This window comes from Ctenopharyngodon idella, chromosome 22, assembly GCF_019924925.1.
Source record: "Ctenopharyngodon idella isolate HZGC_01 chromosome 22, HZGC01, whole genome shotgun sequence".
NCBI classification, from domain to species: Eukaryota; Metazoa; Chordata; class Actinopteri; order Cypriniformes; family Xenocyprididae; genus Ctenopharyngodon; species Ctenopharyngodon idella.
In genome coordinates this window covers 25,478,894-25,495,121 of record NC_067241.1, presented here as the reverse complement: position 1 = coordinate 25,495,121, position 16,228 = coordinate 25,478,894, and the positions used below count along the sequence as shown (strand labels likewise).

Genomic DNA, 16,228 nt, shown 5'->3' with positions numbered 1-16,228 from the left:
GAGAGGAAAAAACAAATAAGTCACGTATAAGTGGCATTTTATTGTTACATTCAGAAATTATGTAAAATAGCGGTAAATCAAGTGAAATGTTTACAAACATTATGAACACTATAAACATGTATGCTATTTTAGTTTCCCTCACTCCACAACAAATCCTTTAAATTTAACGATATTCAGAACAGAACATGAATGAAAATGTAAGTAGCTATAAAATTATAGTGTAAAATTACATATAAAATTATAAAATAAAACAAATTATAGAAGCATTCATTATAAACGTCGAGCCAAAAATGATTTTATTTAAAGCGAAACTAAAACCAGCATTGTACCTCTCTCATTTGGCACAAATCTAAATGTTTCATGTTTCCTTTCTGTTAACTTGTTTGTGGAGCAGGTCACAAAAATGAACCGAAACTCAGCATATACTAGCCTACATGTTGCATTTTTTTTCTTTCGTTTTGTTAATCTATTAATTAAGTCAAATATATTTCATGTAGGCCTATTTATTTTATTCCTTTTATATATATTTTATCTATTCTGTTTTTCTCCGTTCACAGAAGCACTGCAGGTGCGTGACGTGACAATGTGTGAATCCTCATGTCACAGACACTAAAAAATGTCACAAATATAAAAAATTTAATTTAATTCTAATTTAACATTCTAATCTTGTCATTTAAAGATTAATGATTGGTTAACGAGCGTCGGTTGTTGGTCAGGGAAAACCCCTCGAAATGAACATCCCTAACACATACGCATACACCAACATTTAAAAGTTTGGGGTCAGTAAGATTTTTTTCTTTTTTAAAAAAAGAAATACTTTTATTTAGCAAGGAAGCATTATATGGATCAAAAGCGACAGTAAAAACATTTATAATGTTACAAAATATTTCTATTTCAAATAAATGCTGTTTTATTGAACTTTCTATTAATCAAATAATCCTGAAAAAATGTATCACAGTTTCCACAAAAATATTAAGCAACACCACTGTTTTGGTGTTTATTGGTAATAGTAAAAAATTTGCAAATCTTTTCAAAAATTACATTGTAAAATATATTCAAATAGAATTGCTATTTTAAATTGTAATAATATTTCACAATATTATTGTTTTTACTTATTTTTGAACAAATAAATGCAGCCTTGGTAAAAAGACTTCTTTCAAAAAACTTACTGATCCCAAACATTGTATATATAATTATATGCTATACAAAATAATATATTATATATGATACTAACATAAGTCTTTGAGTAATATATATCTAGATATAACATAGCAATCCAGATAGAAACCTTTTGGGTGGAGCGCTGCTGCTGGGAGAGATGACAGGTTTACTGTCACTCTCACTGGATCCTGCACTCACGGTGCTCCTCTTCGCCCAGGCGTTCTCTTTAGGTGGCGGTGCTGGAACAACTTTCAGTGGCAGCCCCTCCTGCTTGGGAGTAGTAGTCTGGCTTCCATGCGAGGATGACTCCTCGTCACGGCTGCTGAAAACCTCGTTTTCTACAGAGCGCTCACTCTCTCGACGCCTCGGCGCTGTCGGAGGGGGAGAAGGATTGGATTCTGAGGGTTTCTTTTTAATAAATCACTGTACATAGTGACAGTTAGTATGATGGTAGATTATATTTACATGTGTCAAATGTTCAGGACTCATAAAGCTAGTTGATTTTTCTTGCTTTTATCAGACCTATGCATAAGGTGATCACTTACCCCGGCTTGATGTGTTTCCTGTTTGCGATGACTCACTTCCTGTTCGTGAGCGCTCAGTTGTTTGGTCCTCACTACGCCAGCTGGGATGCCTGAGAGCATTAGAAAATGAGAGTGAAAATACTGTAAAGAAAAAGGAAAGACATGTGAAAAATTAAGTCTCTTTTGTTTTTCAGTCGATCAAAAGTGCTTTGCCAGCAAGGGTGTTTTCAAACTCTGGTGCAGTTTGACTGAAATATGAATTCAACATGGACCAAAGACATCTAAACGAACCAAAAACAGGATGTTATGTCACAAAAGATGCAAGCCTAAAAAGGACAAAATCCATTAGCACACCTGGTTCTTCCCATCTTAAGAGCTACGTTGCCCATTACAGATCGGTACAGGTGTTTGAACCACCATCTCCTTTCAGCCATTCTTAGTTTGTGTGTAACAGAGGAATTCCTGCTTTTTTTTTTTTTACCATTTTATAAGCTCTTATTGAGTTCTCAGCTGGTAAAAATACCATCATATGTACACTAGAGCTGCTCGATTAATCATAAAAAGATTGCGATCTCGATTCAAGCACCCACGTGATCCTACTTTATTAATGACAACGATTCTCCCGCGTCTATTAAACATTTGACAAAATCATACCGGAACGTTCAAATCTGTGTTCGTGCTGCCAGAGAGAGCCGTTTTGAATCACACATTAGTTATTTCTGTGTTACAAATATTCACATTATCACAGAAGTACTGAGATATAAGTTTTAAGTTAGTATTTAAACACCGATGTCTACGATAGTGATCAAAATAGAGCAAACTACCTTTTGAAACGAACTTGGCATGTCAAATAACGGTTGTATCAATTACATCTAATTACTGGTCATTGAATCGTTCATTCAAAAGATTTGTTCAAAAACATTGATTCATCCAGCATCACCAGAGTCACTGAATTCATTCAAAACCTTTTTTAAAATAATTCATTCAAACATTTTCCAGCAATTAGAGTCAGCAATTGATATTTTGTCAGAACCTCTAGTAAATTACATGTTATTTTGTTTGGTTGTATATTCAGAATCGTGGGAGAATCGTGATCTCTATTTGAAACAAAAAAATCGTTATTCTCATTTTATCCAGAATCATGCAGCTCTAATGTACACATATATAATGAGCATGTTTAGCCTTACACACTGTTTTGGATGTTCGCTGTAAGCTCGGTATGTCATAAAAGCAGTTTTTTTTTTTATCTTTAGAGCAAACTCTCCCCCACGCAGAGGATTTCTTTTCTCAGTATGGAGTTGGACTCGGTCAACCTTACAGCATGCCTCACTGAGGACAGGGTTTGGTCGGTGCTGAACTGCTTGAATTCTCTCAAGGGCAGAACAGCGGCTCTGCTGAAACTATTTCAGAGGCTCCTGGGGCATAAGGCATCCACAGCCGCAGTTACGCCACTAGGATTGCTTCATATGAAGCCGTTTCAGCAGCACAAGCTTCACAGCTGAGTCCCAAAATGGTGCGCGGCAACACGGCACGCACCAAGTGACAATTACTCCGGCAGGAGACACTTTGGAGGCGCACAGGTAGATCTGTTTGCCTCTCCAGACAAGTCAGTTGACAGTTGTTTAACTCCCTGACCGAGGGGACCTTCGGCACGGATGCACTGGCACACAGCTGACCCCGGGACCCACAGTTTCCCCCAGTGAGCCTACTTGCACAGACACTGTGCAATGTCAGGGAGGATGAGAAGCAGGTCTTACTAGCTGTGCCTTACTGGCCCAACCGGATCTGGTTCCCAGAACTGATGCTACTCACGATAGCCCCTCCCTGGCGCATTTCCTCTGAGGAAGGACCTACTTTCTCAGAGACGGGGAACCCTCTGGCACCTGCGTCCAGATATCTGGAACCTCCATGTGTGGACGGGACGCAGAGGTCCTAGATGATCTACCCCAGGCGGTGGTAGACACCATCACTTCTGCGAGAGCACCCTCTATGAGCCATGCCTATTCCTTGAAGTGGAACCTGTTCGTTGAGTGGTGTTCTTCTCACCAGGAAGACCCCCGGAGATGCCCAATCAGAGCCGAGCTTTCCTTCCTGCAGGAAGAGCTGGAGCGAAGGTTGTCTCCCTCCACCCTAAATGTGTATGCTGCCGCGATAGCTGCACATCACGATCCTGTAGATGCCAAATCTCTGGGAAAGCACGACCTGATAATCAGGTTCCTGATGGGTGTGTGAGGAGACTAAATCCTCCTTGCTCTAACCCTGTGCCCTCTTGGGATCTTTCTCTGGTGCTTACTGCATTGCAGAGAGCCCCTTCTGAAAATTCTGTCAATAAAGACAGTGCTCTTAACAGCTATGAAAAAATTAGACAAATGTGAGAAAAATTTTTTATATATATATATATATATATATAAAAACTTTCATATATAAATTTTATATAAATATTTGGGTTCAGAGGTACAATATAACAACATTGAGAAAATATATGTGCAGTTTTTTCAATAACGCTGTGGAGGAGTGTGGGAATGTACCTTTCTCTGGGCTTGCGTTCAGGTCCTCTGTTCTTGTCCTCCTCCAGCTGTCTCTGCAGTCTCTCTTGCTCTTTCTTAAGCCTCTCCTCCACCTCCCTCTCTTTAGCGGCCGTGTCCACTGGTTTGGCTCCTCCGAAGATGGACGCAGCTCGTCCAGAAGAGGATGAAGAGCTGCTGCTCTGGTCTTCCTCTTTGGGAACACTGCGAGGCTTCAGGTTTAGCTTGGGTCTCTGAGGGGGACCTAAACACAGATGCAGTATAGTCTGTTTGGATGATCTAATTAAAGACTTTCTTAGGTTCAGTTCCTGGAGTCACCCAGACAAATGCGAATGCATCAGCTCACCTCTGTCCTCGCGCTTCTCATCCCGTCTCTCGTATCTCTCTTCACGGTCACCATAGCGGTCTCCATAGCGCTCCCCGCTGCCCCGAAAATCGTCCCTCCGGTCGTCATAGTCACGCCGAAAACCGCTTCCAAATGGTCGACGTCCGCCACTGCGTGAATCAAAACCTGAAAATAATGACAAACACAGAATTAGGAAGCTTGTTCTGTTTTATGTAGATTACAGAGTTTGTTGGATTTTATATTTGTTGTTTTGAAATGATTGTTCTGTTCTTTTAAGCTCATTTAAGAGTTTTCATTGTAACAAATTTATAACCTCAAACCAGGTGTAGGATTTTGTTTTTTTTGCGTAAACAGGATTAGTCCAAGCCAGCGCTCCATTATTTTGAGAGCCTCTTTTTGAACCAGGCACAATAATACTTTAGTTTTAATAATAACAATAACAGACAGATAGGAAACAAATGGTGTGTTCAAGTCCTCCTGTGAAGTTTGTATTTATGAGTTGGAAAGTCGTGTTTACAACGTCTGGTGCCTTCAAGCCAGTTTCTTTGGAGCACAATGTACCTTCTCTTAATTAATTAACTACACAAAAATACAGCAAGGTTTTTAAACTCTACTTCTAGAAAATTAAGATCAAAGAATGCCCATCAGGTGTGTTTTTGATTTATGTTTTCAATTTATGAATCCATTGTAAACTTTGTTACATATTATATATTGTTGTATTACAATGCTATTATATTTTATGCTGAAAATTATGCTGTGAATAAAAAACCTAACAATGTCACTGCTAAATACCTATAAGTATTGTGGTATTTCGCCACGTTTCTCAATGACACGCCCCCAACTCGTAAACTCGGGGCTTCAAGAAAATCTCGAGCTTCCCACTTGCATTTACGACGCTGTGGTGGCATTCATGTGTGTTCAACTCGTAAATATGATCTTTCCTTGACAGCACCAAAATTAGTGATGACAAATGAAAACTAAATAAAATGAAACAAATGAATGCTCATTTTATACAAAATTTACTAAATTTAGTACAGTCTGTTTAGATTTATTCAAATGCACGTTTGGGGTCAGTAAGTTTTTTTTTTTTATTTATCAAAAAGGAAACGTAATTGATCAGAAATGACATTAAAGACATTTATAATGTTACAAAAGATTTATTTCAAATAAATGCTGTTTTTTTGCTAAAACTTTCTGTTCATTAAAGAATACAATTTTTTTTTTGACAGCTTCTACAAAAATATTAAGCAGCACAACTGTTTTCAACATTGATAATAATAAGAAATGTTTCTTGAGTCTCAAATCAGCATATTATAATGATTTCTGAAGGATCGTGTGACACTGAAGACTGGAGCAATGATGCTGAAAATTCAGCTCTGACCTCAAAGAAATAAATTACATTTTTAAATATTTTCAAATAGAAAACAGTTATTTTGAATTTAATACTATTTCACAATATTACTGTTTTTTCTGTATTTTTGAGCAAATAAATGCAGCCTGCACAAGATTCTTTCAAAATGTCATACAGACCACAAACTTTTGAACGCTAGTGTATATACAGTACTGTATGAAAACGAAAGTTAATTATCCATTCTTAAGATTGCTGGCTGAAATTGGAATTGTCACAAGGGGGAAATTAACATTTAAAAAATGCCCAAAGCTCAACCTCAAGTGATTTGTCAGTGCAGAATAGAGGTCTGCATTCCCAATCCGATTTCTTGCGCGCAGGATTAAATTTCCCAATGAAAGACAGTAGCGGTCAGTAACTCTGGTGTTCTCTGGACGAGAGCGAGCGTTCTGACAATGGCCCGGCCACTCCTGACATTCTTTGATAACAGCATATCCACACTTGAACTTGAAGTGAACAAAACTTTCAGTCGTGGCATTCACACAATTCCCAGTTCCCTGCCCTGAGCAACCTGGCAAGATATGTTATTCGCATCCCGGCCATGAGTGCACCATCAGAGAGAACATTCAGCCTTTGTGGTCGGATTTTGGAGGAGAGATGCAGTCAGCTCTTGCATGAATGTTAAAAATAAAAGATTTCACTTTGCAGTATAACTAGTAAGCCAACAGTTTTTGTTTATTTATATTTTTGGCTTATCATTTTGAGTGACAGATATCGTATTTAATTTAGCCCATTTTTTTACTGTGTTGACAGTATCACGATAAGACAAAAATAACATAAAATTCTTGTATAGCCAACATTTCATATTTGTTATCCCCAATCACTCTTTCTTTAAGGGAAATTTAAATGTGAGATTCTTGAAATGAGATCCTAAATTTAGTGGAGTCGTAAAGAAAATCATTCTAAGCAGATAGCAGGTGAACACAAGAGTGAATTTTAAGCAGGAGAGGGCGGGTGCAGAATAAAACCTAGCGGGAGCAAGATGAAAAAAACAGTCCTGCGCAGACCTCTAGTGCAGAACTGAAATCTATGAAGGTGTTATATACCTCTGTCGTAGTCTCTGCGCTCTTTGTCGTCATAACGTTCCCGGTATCTGTCTCTCCCGCCATCACGATCGTAACGATCATTGTCCCACCGCTGGCCACGGTCTGAATCATATCGATCTCTGGATCCTAAGAAGAAGATGGTAAAAATCCATCTATTTGAAACAAATGTTAAAAACTTTAAACTGCACAATGTCTGGATATATTTTATTGTACTCCCTATTCAACGCTGGCCAAATAACCAATTACTCAACAGCATGTCAAATACATGTGCCGTGTGTGAAGACTGTTGCATATAAACTTATAATACATTTTGCTAGTAGCTTGTCATGTGGCTAACAATGAGAAGTTGTTTGTCAAACTAGAGATTCAAAGTAGTGTCCTCTCATACTATTGCTCTAACAAATACTTGTCAGATTAAATAATCGCTTACGCTCTCCAAAACCCTCGTCCCTTCGTGGTCCATCGTCGGAGTCAGATTTAGGCCGTGCCCGCCAGTCAGAATCAGTCTTGTCTGGGCCCATGTCTCGCTCACTGCGGTTACGGTCCCGCCCGGACATGGAGCGATCGTCTCTTTCTGAGCAGGAGAATACAAAAATGATTGTAAATATGGAAATACATTTTTTCCAATAATACAAAGTTCACAGATCGGTTTCTCAGCTTCAGACCTTTCTCATTGGACTGGTCAGCGATGTCTACACGGATCCTACGATTCCCAAGGTTCTAGAAAGAGAGTAGGAAGATAAGGTTAATATAAGAATACTACACTGCTGCTCATTAAACAAGCTGTGAGCATGCACCTTTATTTTGTACAAATGTAACAGATAACATGCACCACCATGTGGCCACCATTGAAATAACCCTAACACCAATAGTGAGTGCTATAATACAGAACCATTTACGTACTTGCTCAGGTTTTCAGGTAAAGAATAAGTTAGATAGTTAGTCATTAGACATATAATAACAAAGTAACATGACTGACAATCGGATCTCACCTCTTCATTGAGACTGAGTGCGCGCAGCAGAGAATCCACGTCATCAAACTCTGCATAACCAAAGCCTTTCAGCCGTTCTGGGTTACTGGGCTCCCTCGGGAGGCGAACTGCACTGATCTGTATGAATAAAATACGTTGGTAATATTTGTCATGCTTTACTCTATGGGCTAGAAAACTGCAACAATTCTTCATGTTCTGTCCGCTACTTTATTTAATGTGGCATGGTGTTTGTCTGTTTTTCTAGCATCTTAAGGCATGTTTTGCATTTTTAGAATGGAGTGTGAAGTTAAAACTAAATTAAAAATGATAATTGAATCAAATTGAAGTTGTATCTCAAGACCCCTGCATCCTGATCCATTTTATTAAATCAGTTCTGTACCATCTAGCAGCTTTTGGACAAAAGGAAACGTTGCCGAAATGCTGGTTTCAGGGTTTATTCTGATTTAGACAATCTGCATATTGAACTGATTCATACAAATCGAAGGATTATATGAACAAATATATTACTGTTGAAAAGAACATTTTTCTGTGTTTGAAAGCAGTCTCATATGTTCACTTATTGTTCATTTATTTGATCAACAATAGAGTAAAAACAGTAATATAGTGAAATATTATCACAATTTAAAATCACTGTTTTCTATTTCAATATATTTTAAACTGTAATTTATTCCTGTGATGTCAAAGCTGAATTTTCAGCATCATTACACCAGTCTTCAGTCACTTGATCCTTCAGAAATCATTCTAATATGCTGATTTGCTGCTCACGAAAGATTTATTATTGTCAATGTTGGAAACAGTTGTGCTGCTTAATTTTTTTTTTTTTTTTGGAAACTGTGATGCAATTTTTTCAGGATTCTTTGATGAAAAGGACATTTATTTGAAATAAAAATCTTGTAAAAATGTTAAATGACTTTACAGTCACTTTTGATCAATTTAATGCATCCTTTCTGAATAAAAGATCTTTAATAAAAGACCTAAACACTTGAACGGTAGTGTAAGTACATAAAAATAAAGATACATAATGCAATGCACTATTTTGTGGAAAAATAATCACTTTTCTAACTGCTAAACTAGAGCTGACACTGTGTTAATGTAGTAAAAGAACATTTGACAGATCAAAGTTTAGAGTGTTTTCATATTAAATAGATATACAAAATAAACTTGTACTATTTAGTATCTTGCATTGTTGAAGTTGTAATGGCATCTGAAAGTCATCACCACCAAATTTAGACTTCCAGTTATTAAAAAAAAAATCCTTACAACTACTCTAGAAACTCGTGTTGATGAAACTCAGCTGTGTTCTAAAAACAACTTCGAAAATCATCTTCTTCATGCACTATTTACAACAAGGTGTTCTGAGACATGCAAAATAGCACAAGTCTAAAAACTGTAGCAGATGCTGTTTGGCAGAACCCATGTTTTGATATGACAAACTTGACGCGTCACCATGGAAATAATAAGGTGATACATTCTAAAATAACGCTCCTCTCAAAAACCCCGCCAGGGGCTCAGCTAGAATTTTAAAACGTACGTGTGAAAGGGTTAAAGTAAAACGTATGTGAGAATTCGCATGAATGTTCCTTCTGCAGACTCACAGGAAGACATGAAACTCACACTGAGTCCACGGAAGAAGTTTTTAATGGAGTCTTCGGTGACGTCATAGGGGAGGTTGCCCAGGAAGGCAGTGTAGGGGGGGCTGCGGGGCAGACGGGAGCGGTCGATGTTGGGCTCACGGGCAGCACGTGGAGCCGTCGGCAGAATAGACCGATCGATGGGTGGCGCTCGGTACACGTCATCTTCTGTGTGCCAGGAAGTAGTAACTGTAAATAAGTGAAGTCGATTAGGGATAGTTCTATCTTCATTTACTCACCCGCATGTTGATTCAAACCCAAATGACTTTCCTTATCCTCTGTAAGCTGCTCTTTCCCATACAAGTAACAGTGACCAGGAGCTGTCAAGCTCCAAAAAGGCACCACATAATAATAATCCACAAGACATTTTATTATGAACCCATTATATTCTGAACCCAAAAGACAACTTTCTGTGAGAAAGAAAGAGGCATTGTGCCAGGTATCAAATGTGATCATCATCCTTACAGCTTTTTACAATCTCAAGGGCATGTTTCTCAATACTTAAAGGCTTAGTTCACCCAAAAATGACAATTTTGTCATTAATTACCCTCATGTCGTCACCCTCACATCTGAACTTTTATGAAAGGTTTGTTCTTGTGCGTCAATCTTTCTTGGTTGAGCTTCTGTTTATGTTCGATGATCAATGTTTATATGTGAATAAAAGCCTAAATTCAATCTGTTCATCATATAAATCGTGTCTCTTCAGAATATTTCAACTAAACCACTTAATTTACATGGATTAGCTTTCAATCTCTTTATGAACTTTTTGAAGCGGCAAAGTGGTAGTTGCATGGCTGCCAATGGAGGGAAAGCTCTCAGATTTCAACGAAAAGATCTTCATTTGTGTTCTGAAGATGAAAAAAAATGTTTTACGGGTTTGGAACGACATGAGGGTGAGTAATTAATGACAGATTTTTCATTTTTGGGTGAACTAACCCTTTTTAAAAAACTCTTCACACAGTTCTCCAGTAACTTTCAGTTTGGCACAGCAGTAAATATCACATTCAAAATGCACTAAAACTACCAAAACTCTTCATACATGTCTCAGATCAACTACTAGCACTAGCAAAGGCTTTTACTCAACAAACACACTTTGTCACTCATAAATCAATGACATAAAAAAAAAAAAAAACACTACCTGGTAGCATTATACAATGTTTTCTTTTCTTTTTTTTTTTTTTTAAAATTTCTTCACAAAACAAGAGTCTCTCTCTACTGCAGGGGTTGGCAATTAAGTTTGGCATCGGGCCCAAAAAAAAAAATTTGCCACTAGATGGCGGGCCAGAACATAGTCAAAGTATAATTTAAGAAATTAACTGAAAAATGCAACTAGAATTGCCTGTGAAAAACTGCAATAGTGTCTTTTAACTGGTAGTGAGCTGTTACTCTGTGTTAAATCCTGTAGTAGGACAGTTATTAACAAAAAGCCACATTTGTGAGGCAGTGTCCGGGTTTTACACTGGATAAATTAATAAAGCAGAGCAGTGACACGTAACCTGGCAAGTATCTTCATTCACCAACTTTCAACACAGACCGCCTTGCTAAAACACACGTGTGGAAGATGAGGAATGGATAAATATAACTTGAACAAGCCCATTAATGGAATGTTTGAGTCATGCTCTTAACGAACTATGTTTTATTTTCTCTTTCCATATTGTGAATAATAAATGTGTAACATTTTAATTTGCTTGTTACACAATGGACCCTAACTTATTGTAATAACTATTTGAAGTAGCCTACTTTTACACTCAGAATTATTCCTTGGCATCCTCACGTACTAAACTGCATTTTCTTTTTTTAATATTTGCGTGCTGGAGGTACACTATTACGTCGTGTGCAGAGTGATGTTAACATTTAAGATAGCTGGTGAGAGAAAATGGCACTATCAAAAAGTCTAAAGAGGAAAGTTGACCGAAAAAAGGGCATACAAAGAAGAATGGAAAGACAACTATGCGCTCATCCTACCTAGTTTTGTGAATGCAAAGCCGGTGTGTCTTATCTGAAACAAAGTTGTCGCTGTTTTTAAAGACACCGGATGCGAGCGGCGCGATGCTACAAAAGATAATAGAGCCCATTATAATGATATTGTCTACACTGGATGCAGCGCGGCGCGACGTGAGACAACACATTCCCGACAGTAAACGGATTCCCCGTTCTATTTCTGACGTGGTCCAAGTGCTTTGCAACAGTCGGTTTGTCGCGTTCAGTGTAGATAAGGTGATAACAGACGGCACCGCGAGACGAAGGTCTATTTTAGAACCAGCCGCTATTAAAATAATCTGGCTGTGGGCGCGGGCCAGATATTATTGCTGGAGGGCCAGTTTTGGCCCGCGGGCCGCCTATTGCCGACCACTGCTCTACTGCATAGAATTCACTGTATATGAAACATGTTTACATTTCAGTACAAAGTTATTTCTACTGTAGTGTGTATTTGTACTAAGTCGTCCCCGTTTGTATAGATAGGAATGAAACAAAGACCTGTGTAGGTGTTCAGCTGCATCTGTTTTGATAGTATTTGGAATATATTTCAATGGTAGAAAACTAGCAAATTGCTGTCTTATTCAGTTTTGTATTATGTTAGGTTTTGAACTTGTTTAAGTTTTGAAAAGATCTTGTAAACATGTGAAAATTGGCCTGTAGGTCAGAGTTTTGGTGGTGGTTGTGAAAGATGTGGTCACTGAATGATAAATGATCCAGTTCAGCCCACATAGACTGCTGTTGTGCTCACTGTGTGAAGAGTAGACCTAAGCAATGGGTCTTAGCTACTGTGTAATAAAAGTAACAATTGGAATAAGTCATAAAGTATACTTTTATGCTTTATTTGACCTTTTTTGGCTTCACAGCCTGTAGTCACTATATGCATTTATTGAATGGAAAAGAGAAGCATGAACATTATGCAAAACATCTCATTTTTTGTTTCACGGAAGAAAAGGTCATTTGAGTTTGTAACATCATGAGCTTTCAGAGGTCAGTTGTAAGCTATTTTTTTGATAGAAGGAAATGAAATACATTACTAGTTTCATTTTTTGTTCTTCAGACATTCTCCTTTAAACACAGTAAGTATCAGCTGTTAAAAAGTTACGCGCATTTGGTTTTCAACCATTGAAAATGAGTAAAATTCAACAATTTGGACATGAAGTCGCATTGAGATCCCCTTATCTATGGGAATGAACCATATAGGGCCTTATAAATGAAGAATCCAAAAGAAAAGTTTATTAAGAATGAGAATATAGAAGAAAACTGGGATATATTTAATACTTTTAGAGTTACAGGCATTCAAACTTTGGAAAAAGACTATTTATAGCACTCAGACAGGTACTGTATGTTCTATGCAATTGTGTTGACAGAAAAAAAAGGAGATACATTTCTTGATTCATAATCCAACAAAGATTGTTAAAGTCAACAGATTTTACTAATAAACCTACCTATCTCTGTGTAAAAATAAAATAACGATGCTGCCATCTTTCTAAAGTCATTTTTACCCCCCTGTAATTTGGCAAATATCAGGTGAAAATGATCAACATGAAAATTAACCCTCTACATAGTAGTGGATTACTCAGTAAATATACATCCATGACATTTAATATTTTGCCTTTCTTCTACATTTATATATTTCTTTCACCAGAAATAAAATGGGAGACCTCTGGTTGAGTTGACACAGAATGACCCAGATTATAGTTTATCGAAATATATATATATATATAAAAAAAGACTGTAAAAGCATATTTTGAAAGCAGAATGCCAACCATTCATATTTGTTGGCATATTCCATATTCAAATATTCCATATTTGAATCTCACCATCTCCCTCCAGGTCATCGGTCTCGTCGGCCCAGCTTGTGGGCTTTGTGGGCGCGTAACTCGGTGGAGCATTTCCCCCGCTGTCCTCCGCTAAAAAGTCGGTCAGGGTAAGGGTCTTACCCTTTTTCTTATTCTTTTTAGCTGTCAAGAAACAAACAAATAGTATGTGCTGAAAACAGCATTAAAAGTATATACATACACATTTATAATATAACATCATTATGCCTGCAATTAGATGACAAAGCAAAAGATCCACAAATATGCAATTGAACAATGCAAAGTTAGAGTACTTCCTTTGCATTAAATTTAAGTCAGTGTCAAGGGGAAATGTGAAGTAACCAGCCCTACATAATTTGCATAGACAAACTACAGCATTTGGAAATCAAGAATATCTATTTTCAGGCACGACTGACTCTCATCTGTTGCGGACTGCTGCAGTTAACACCTGGAGAGAGGCATTGTCGTGAGTTACTACATGCTTCTGAGCTCTTTTGTGACAAACTGCACTGTCAGGACATTCCAGCTCTGTCGGAACTGAATCAGTGTTTACTGTAGGGCTACGACACCCCGCTGCAAAACCAAAACAAAGTGCTAAAGTCCTGACAACATCATCCTGGGTTTTAGAGTGGCAGTGACCTGTGAAAGTAGAAGGAAGAAAGAGTCTCTGACAACTCTATGAATTATGATTATACTGTCCCGTGATACCTACAAAGTCAAAACATAGTATCATTTCAATACTGAATCACATTTGAATCTTAAAAAAGTGTTTTGTTCCGTTTTCTCTTAGGACTGCTGCATGGGAATTTGGGGTGTGAGATCTCAATTAAAGTTACATCTTTTCAGGACCAGAAGAACTTCCAAAAAAGTGCCTTAGATTCATGTATGAATGTATATTTTTTATTTGTTTTTATTTGATTCATTCCGCGAAATGTGTGCCTTTTCCAGTTTGACAAGGAGATTTTTAAAGTACACTGTACGATTTTTCAATTCTATTAGAAAAATAATGTTTATGTGTATCGAGTCTTTGTTCAAAACCATTGAAACCAGACGGAAATTTTACGATATCTTATGCACAAACAAAAATAAGAAAATAGCGATTAAAAAGATGATTTAACTAAAAAAATAAATAAATAAAAAAAAGGAGAGAAAAAGTTAATCAAATAATAAAAATAACAAAAATAAAAATACAATTGAGTAAAAATAAAAAAGCAGAAAAAATAAGTAAAACAATAATAAGTAAAAAAAACAATATGTAGTAAAAAATACAAAATATAATAAGTAAAAAATTCATATATTGAAAAAATGGTGCATTTCTGTTAACACAACAGTTAAAAGAGGCATTAGGAAGGGAAACGCCAGTTATTTTGTTAAATGGCCCTTCTAATAAATCAACACAGAGCGTTCAACCAAAAACAGCTTGCTTGTCCTGGGACAGCAGATCTCCCCAAATGAGTTATACTGTCCTAGGACAGTGATGAGAGCAGCAAAAACATAATGAAAACTGAGGAACGTGCTTTTGCACCATAAGCAAGTTATGCTCGTACAAGGCGATGAAATCTGTCAGATAAACGCGGGAAGGTGTTCAGTGAATGTATGAAGTTACAGCAGCCCCTCCCTCAACTCTGCGCCTGCGCTTATATACATGCGCTCGAGCCAATTGTTTATTTCGTTCGTGTCTTGTAAACAAAGCAAAGAAATACTGCATTCACATTCGGAAAACGAAATAGTTGCAATGTAACGAAAACAACACAAAGCAGCGAGCATATAGACACGGGCTTGGCTGCATGTGCTTCATTTTCTGCCTGAGAAACGAAGAGAAAAATGTGCCGTAAGCAATGTAAACAGCGCTTCCGTGTTGTCTGAAGAGAAAGTAAGTAAGCTGATCAATATGTTTTCGCATATGCACATACAGCTGCTGGTGCAGTTTCGACGCAGCGTCCCTTCACAACTCAAGATCAAGCTTTTACAATCAGCCCTCGTCGCTAATTCGCCTGCATCACGGTGAAGATCATCTCGGACACACTTTATCTGCCACTGAAAGAAATTTCCCTGACACAAATGACACGTCGCACCCGAAAATTCCTAACCGGCCCAGGCACAAATCTATAAAATCCTCACCTGAAGCCGCCATGCTGGAGAAGGAGTGCGTGTCATATCCCCGGATGGGGGCGTGGCTTGTTGCATGACGTCACGGTACACTCAGCGCTGGGTAATGTAGGCTTTATGGGTTGGGTTAGGTGGTTGTCAATGCACGTAAACAATGTCTCCCAAAAGTATTTGGACACGTAGACCCTATTTAAAATGCACAAATACCATTGCATTAGATCAGGGGTTTTCAGTATTTTATATTTTATTCAGTCAACTTTATTTTAATACATATTTATTATTTATTTGAATGCATTTCTATTTAATAATTTATTTATTGTGTTTTGAGTTACAATTCATGCAATTCATTTTGGGTTGCAATTCATTTTAACACTTTTGTGACATCTCAATGAGAAAGATTTAAAGAAAAAATAGGCTACATTCACAATATAGACTCTCTTTCACATGGTTACAAAAAGAGCACATGTAATCTACACCCAGATTAAAATACTTTAATCTGTCTTTCACAGGATATATTCTGTGAGCAATTTTAAATGATACTTCTTTAGTTTTATTTGTTATACAATACCGACTAAGAACTCCCCAAAAAATCTATAATTGCAGTACACATCTTGTGATGTACTGACCAACAGAGGGCACTGCTCGCGATTCCGGCTTTATTATTATCAGTCTTCCTGTAGTAGTCTAAA

General features: G+C 37.5%; 1 protein-coding gene across 3 annotated transcripts in view; it reads right to left on the bottom strand.

The window, feature by feature from the left end:
- The window catches only part of eif4ba (eukaryotic translation initiation factor 4Ba), a 28,959-nt gene extending 13,243 nt beyond the window's left edge, over positions 1-15,716 (bottom strand). For all 3 annotated transcript variants that reach the window (XM_051880057.1, XM_051880058.1, XM_051880059.1), the window contains exons 1-11: positions 15,552-15,716; positions 13,434-13,574; positions 9,617-9,822; positions 8,003-8,119; positions 7,676-7,730; positions 7,441-7,584; positions 7,011-7,136; positions 4,557-4,721; positions 4,214-4,454; positions 1,707-1,795; positions 1,289-1,532 (exon numbers count right to left, since the gene is read on the bottom strand). In XM_051880057.1, coding sequence (XP_051736017.1) covers positions 1,289-1,532; positions 1,707-1,795; positions 4,214-4,454; positions 4,557-4,721; positions 7,011-7,136; positions 7,441-7,584; positions 7,676-7,730; positions 8,003-8,119; positions 9,617-9,822; positions 13,434-13,574; positions 15,552-15,564 — 1,541 coding nt within the window. In that variant the 5' untranslated portion in view covers positions 15,565-15,716. The remainder of the gene's footprint in view (positions 1-1,288; positions 1,533-1,706; positions 1,796-4,213; positions 4,455-4,556; positions 4,722-7,010; positions 7,137-7,440; positions 7,585-7,675; positions 7,731-8,002; positions 8,120-9,616; positions 9,823-13,433; positions 13,575-15,551) is intronic.
- Positions 15,717-16,228: the final 512 nt, after the last annotated feature.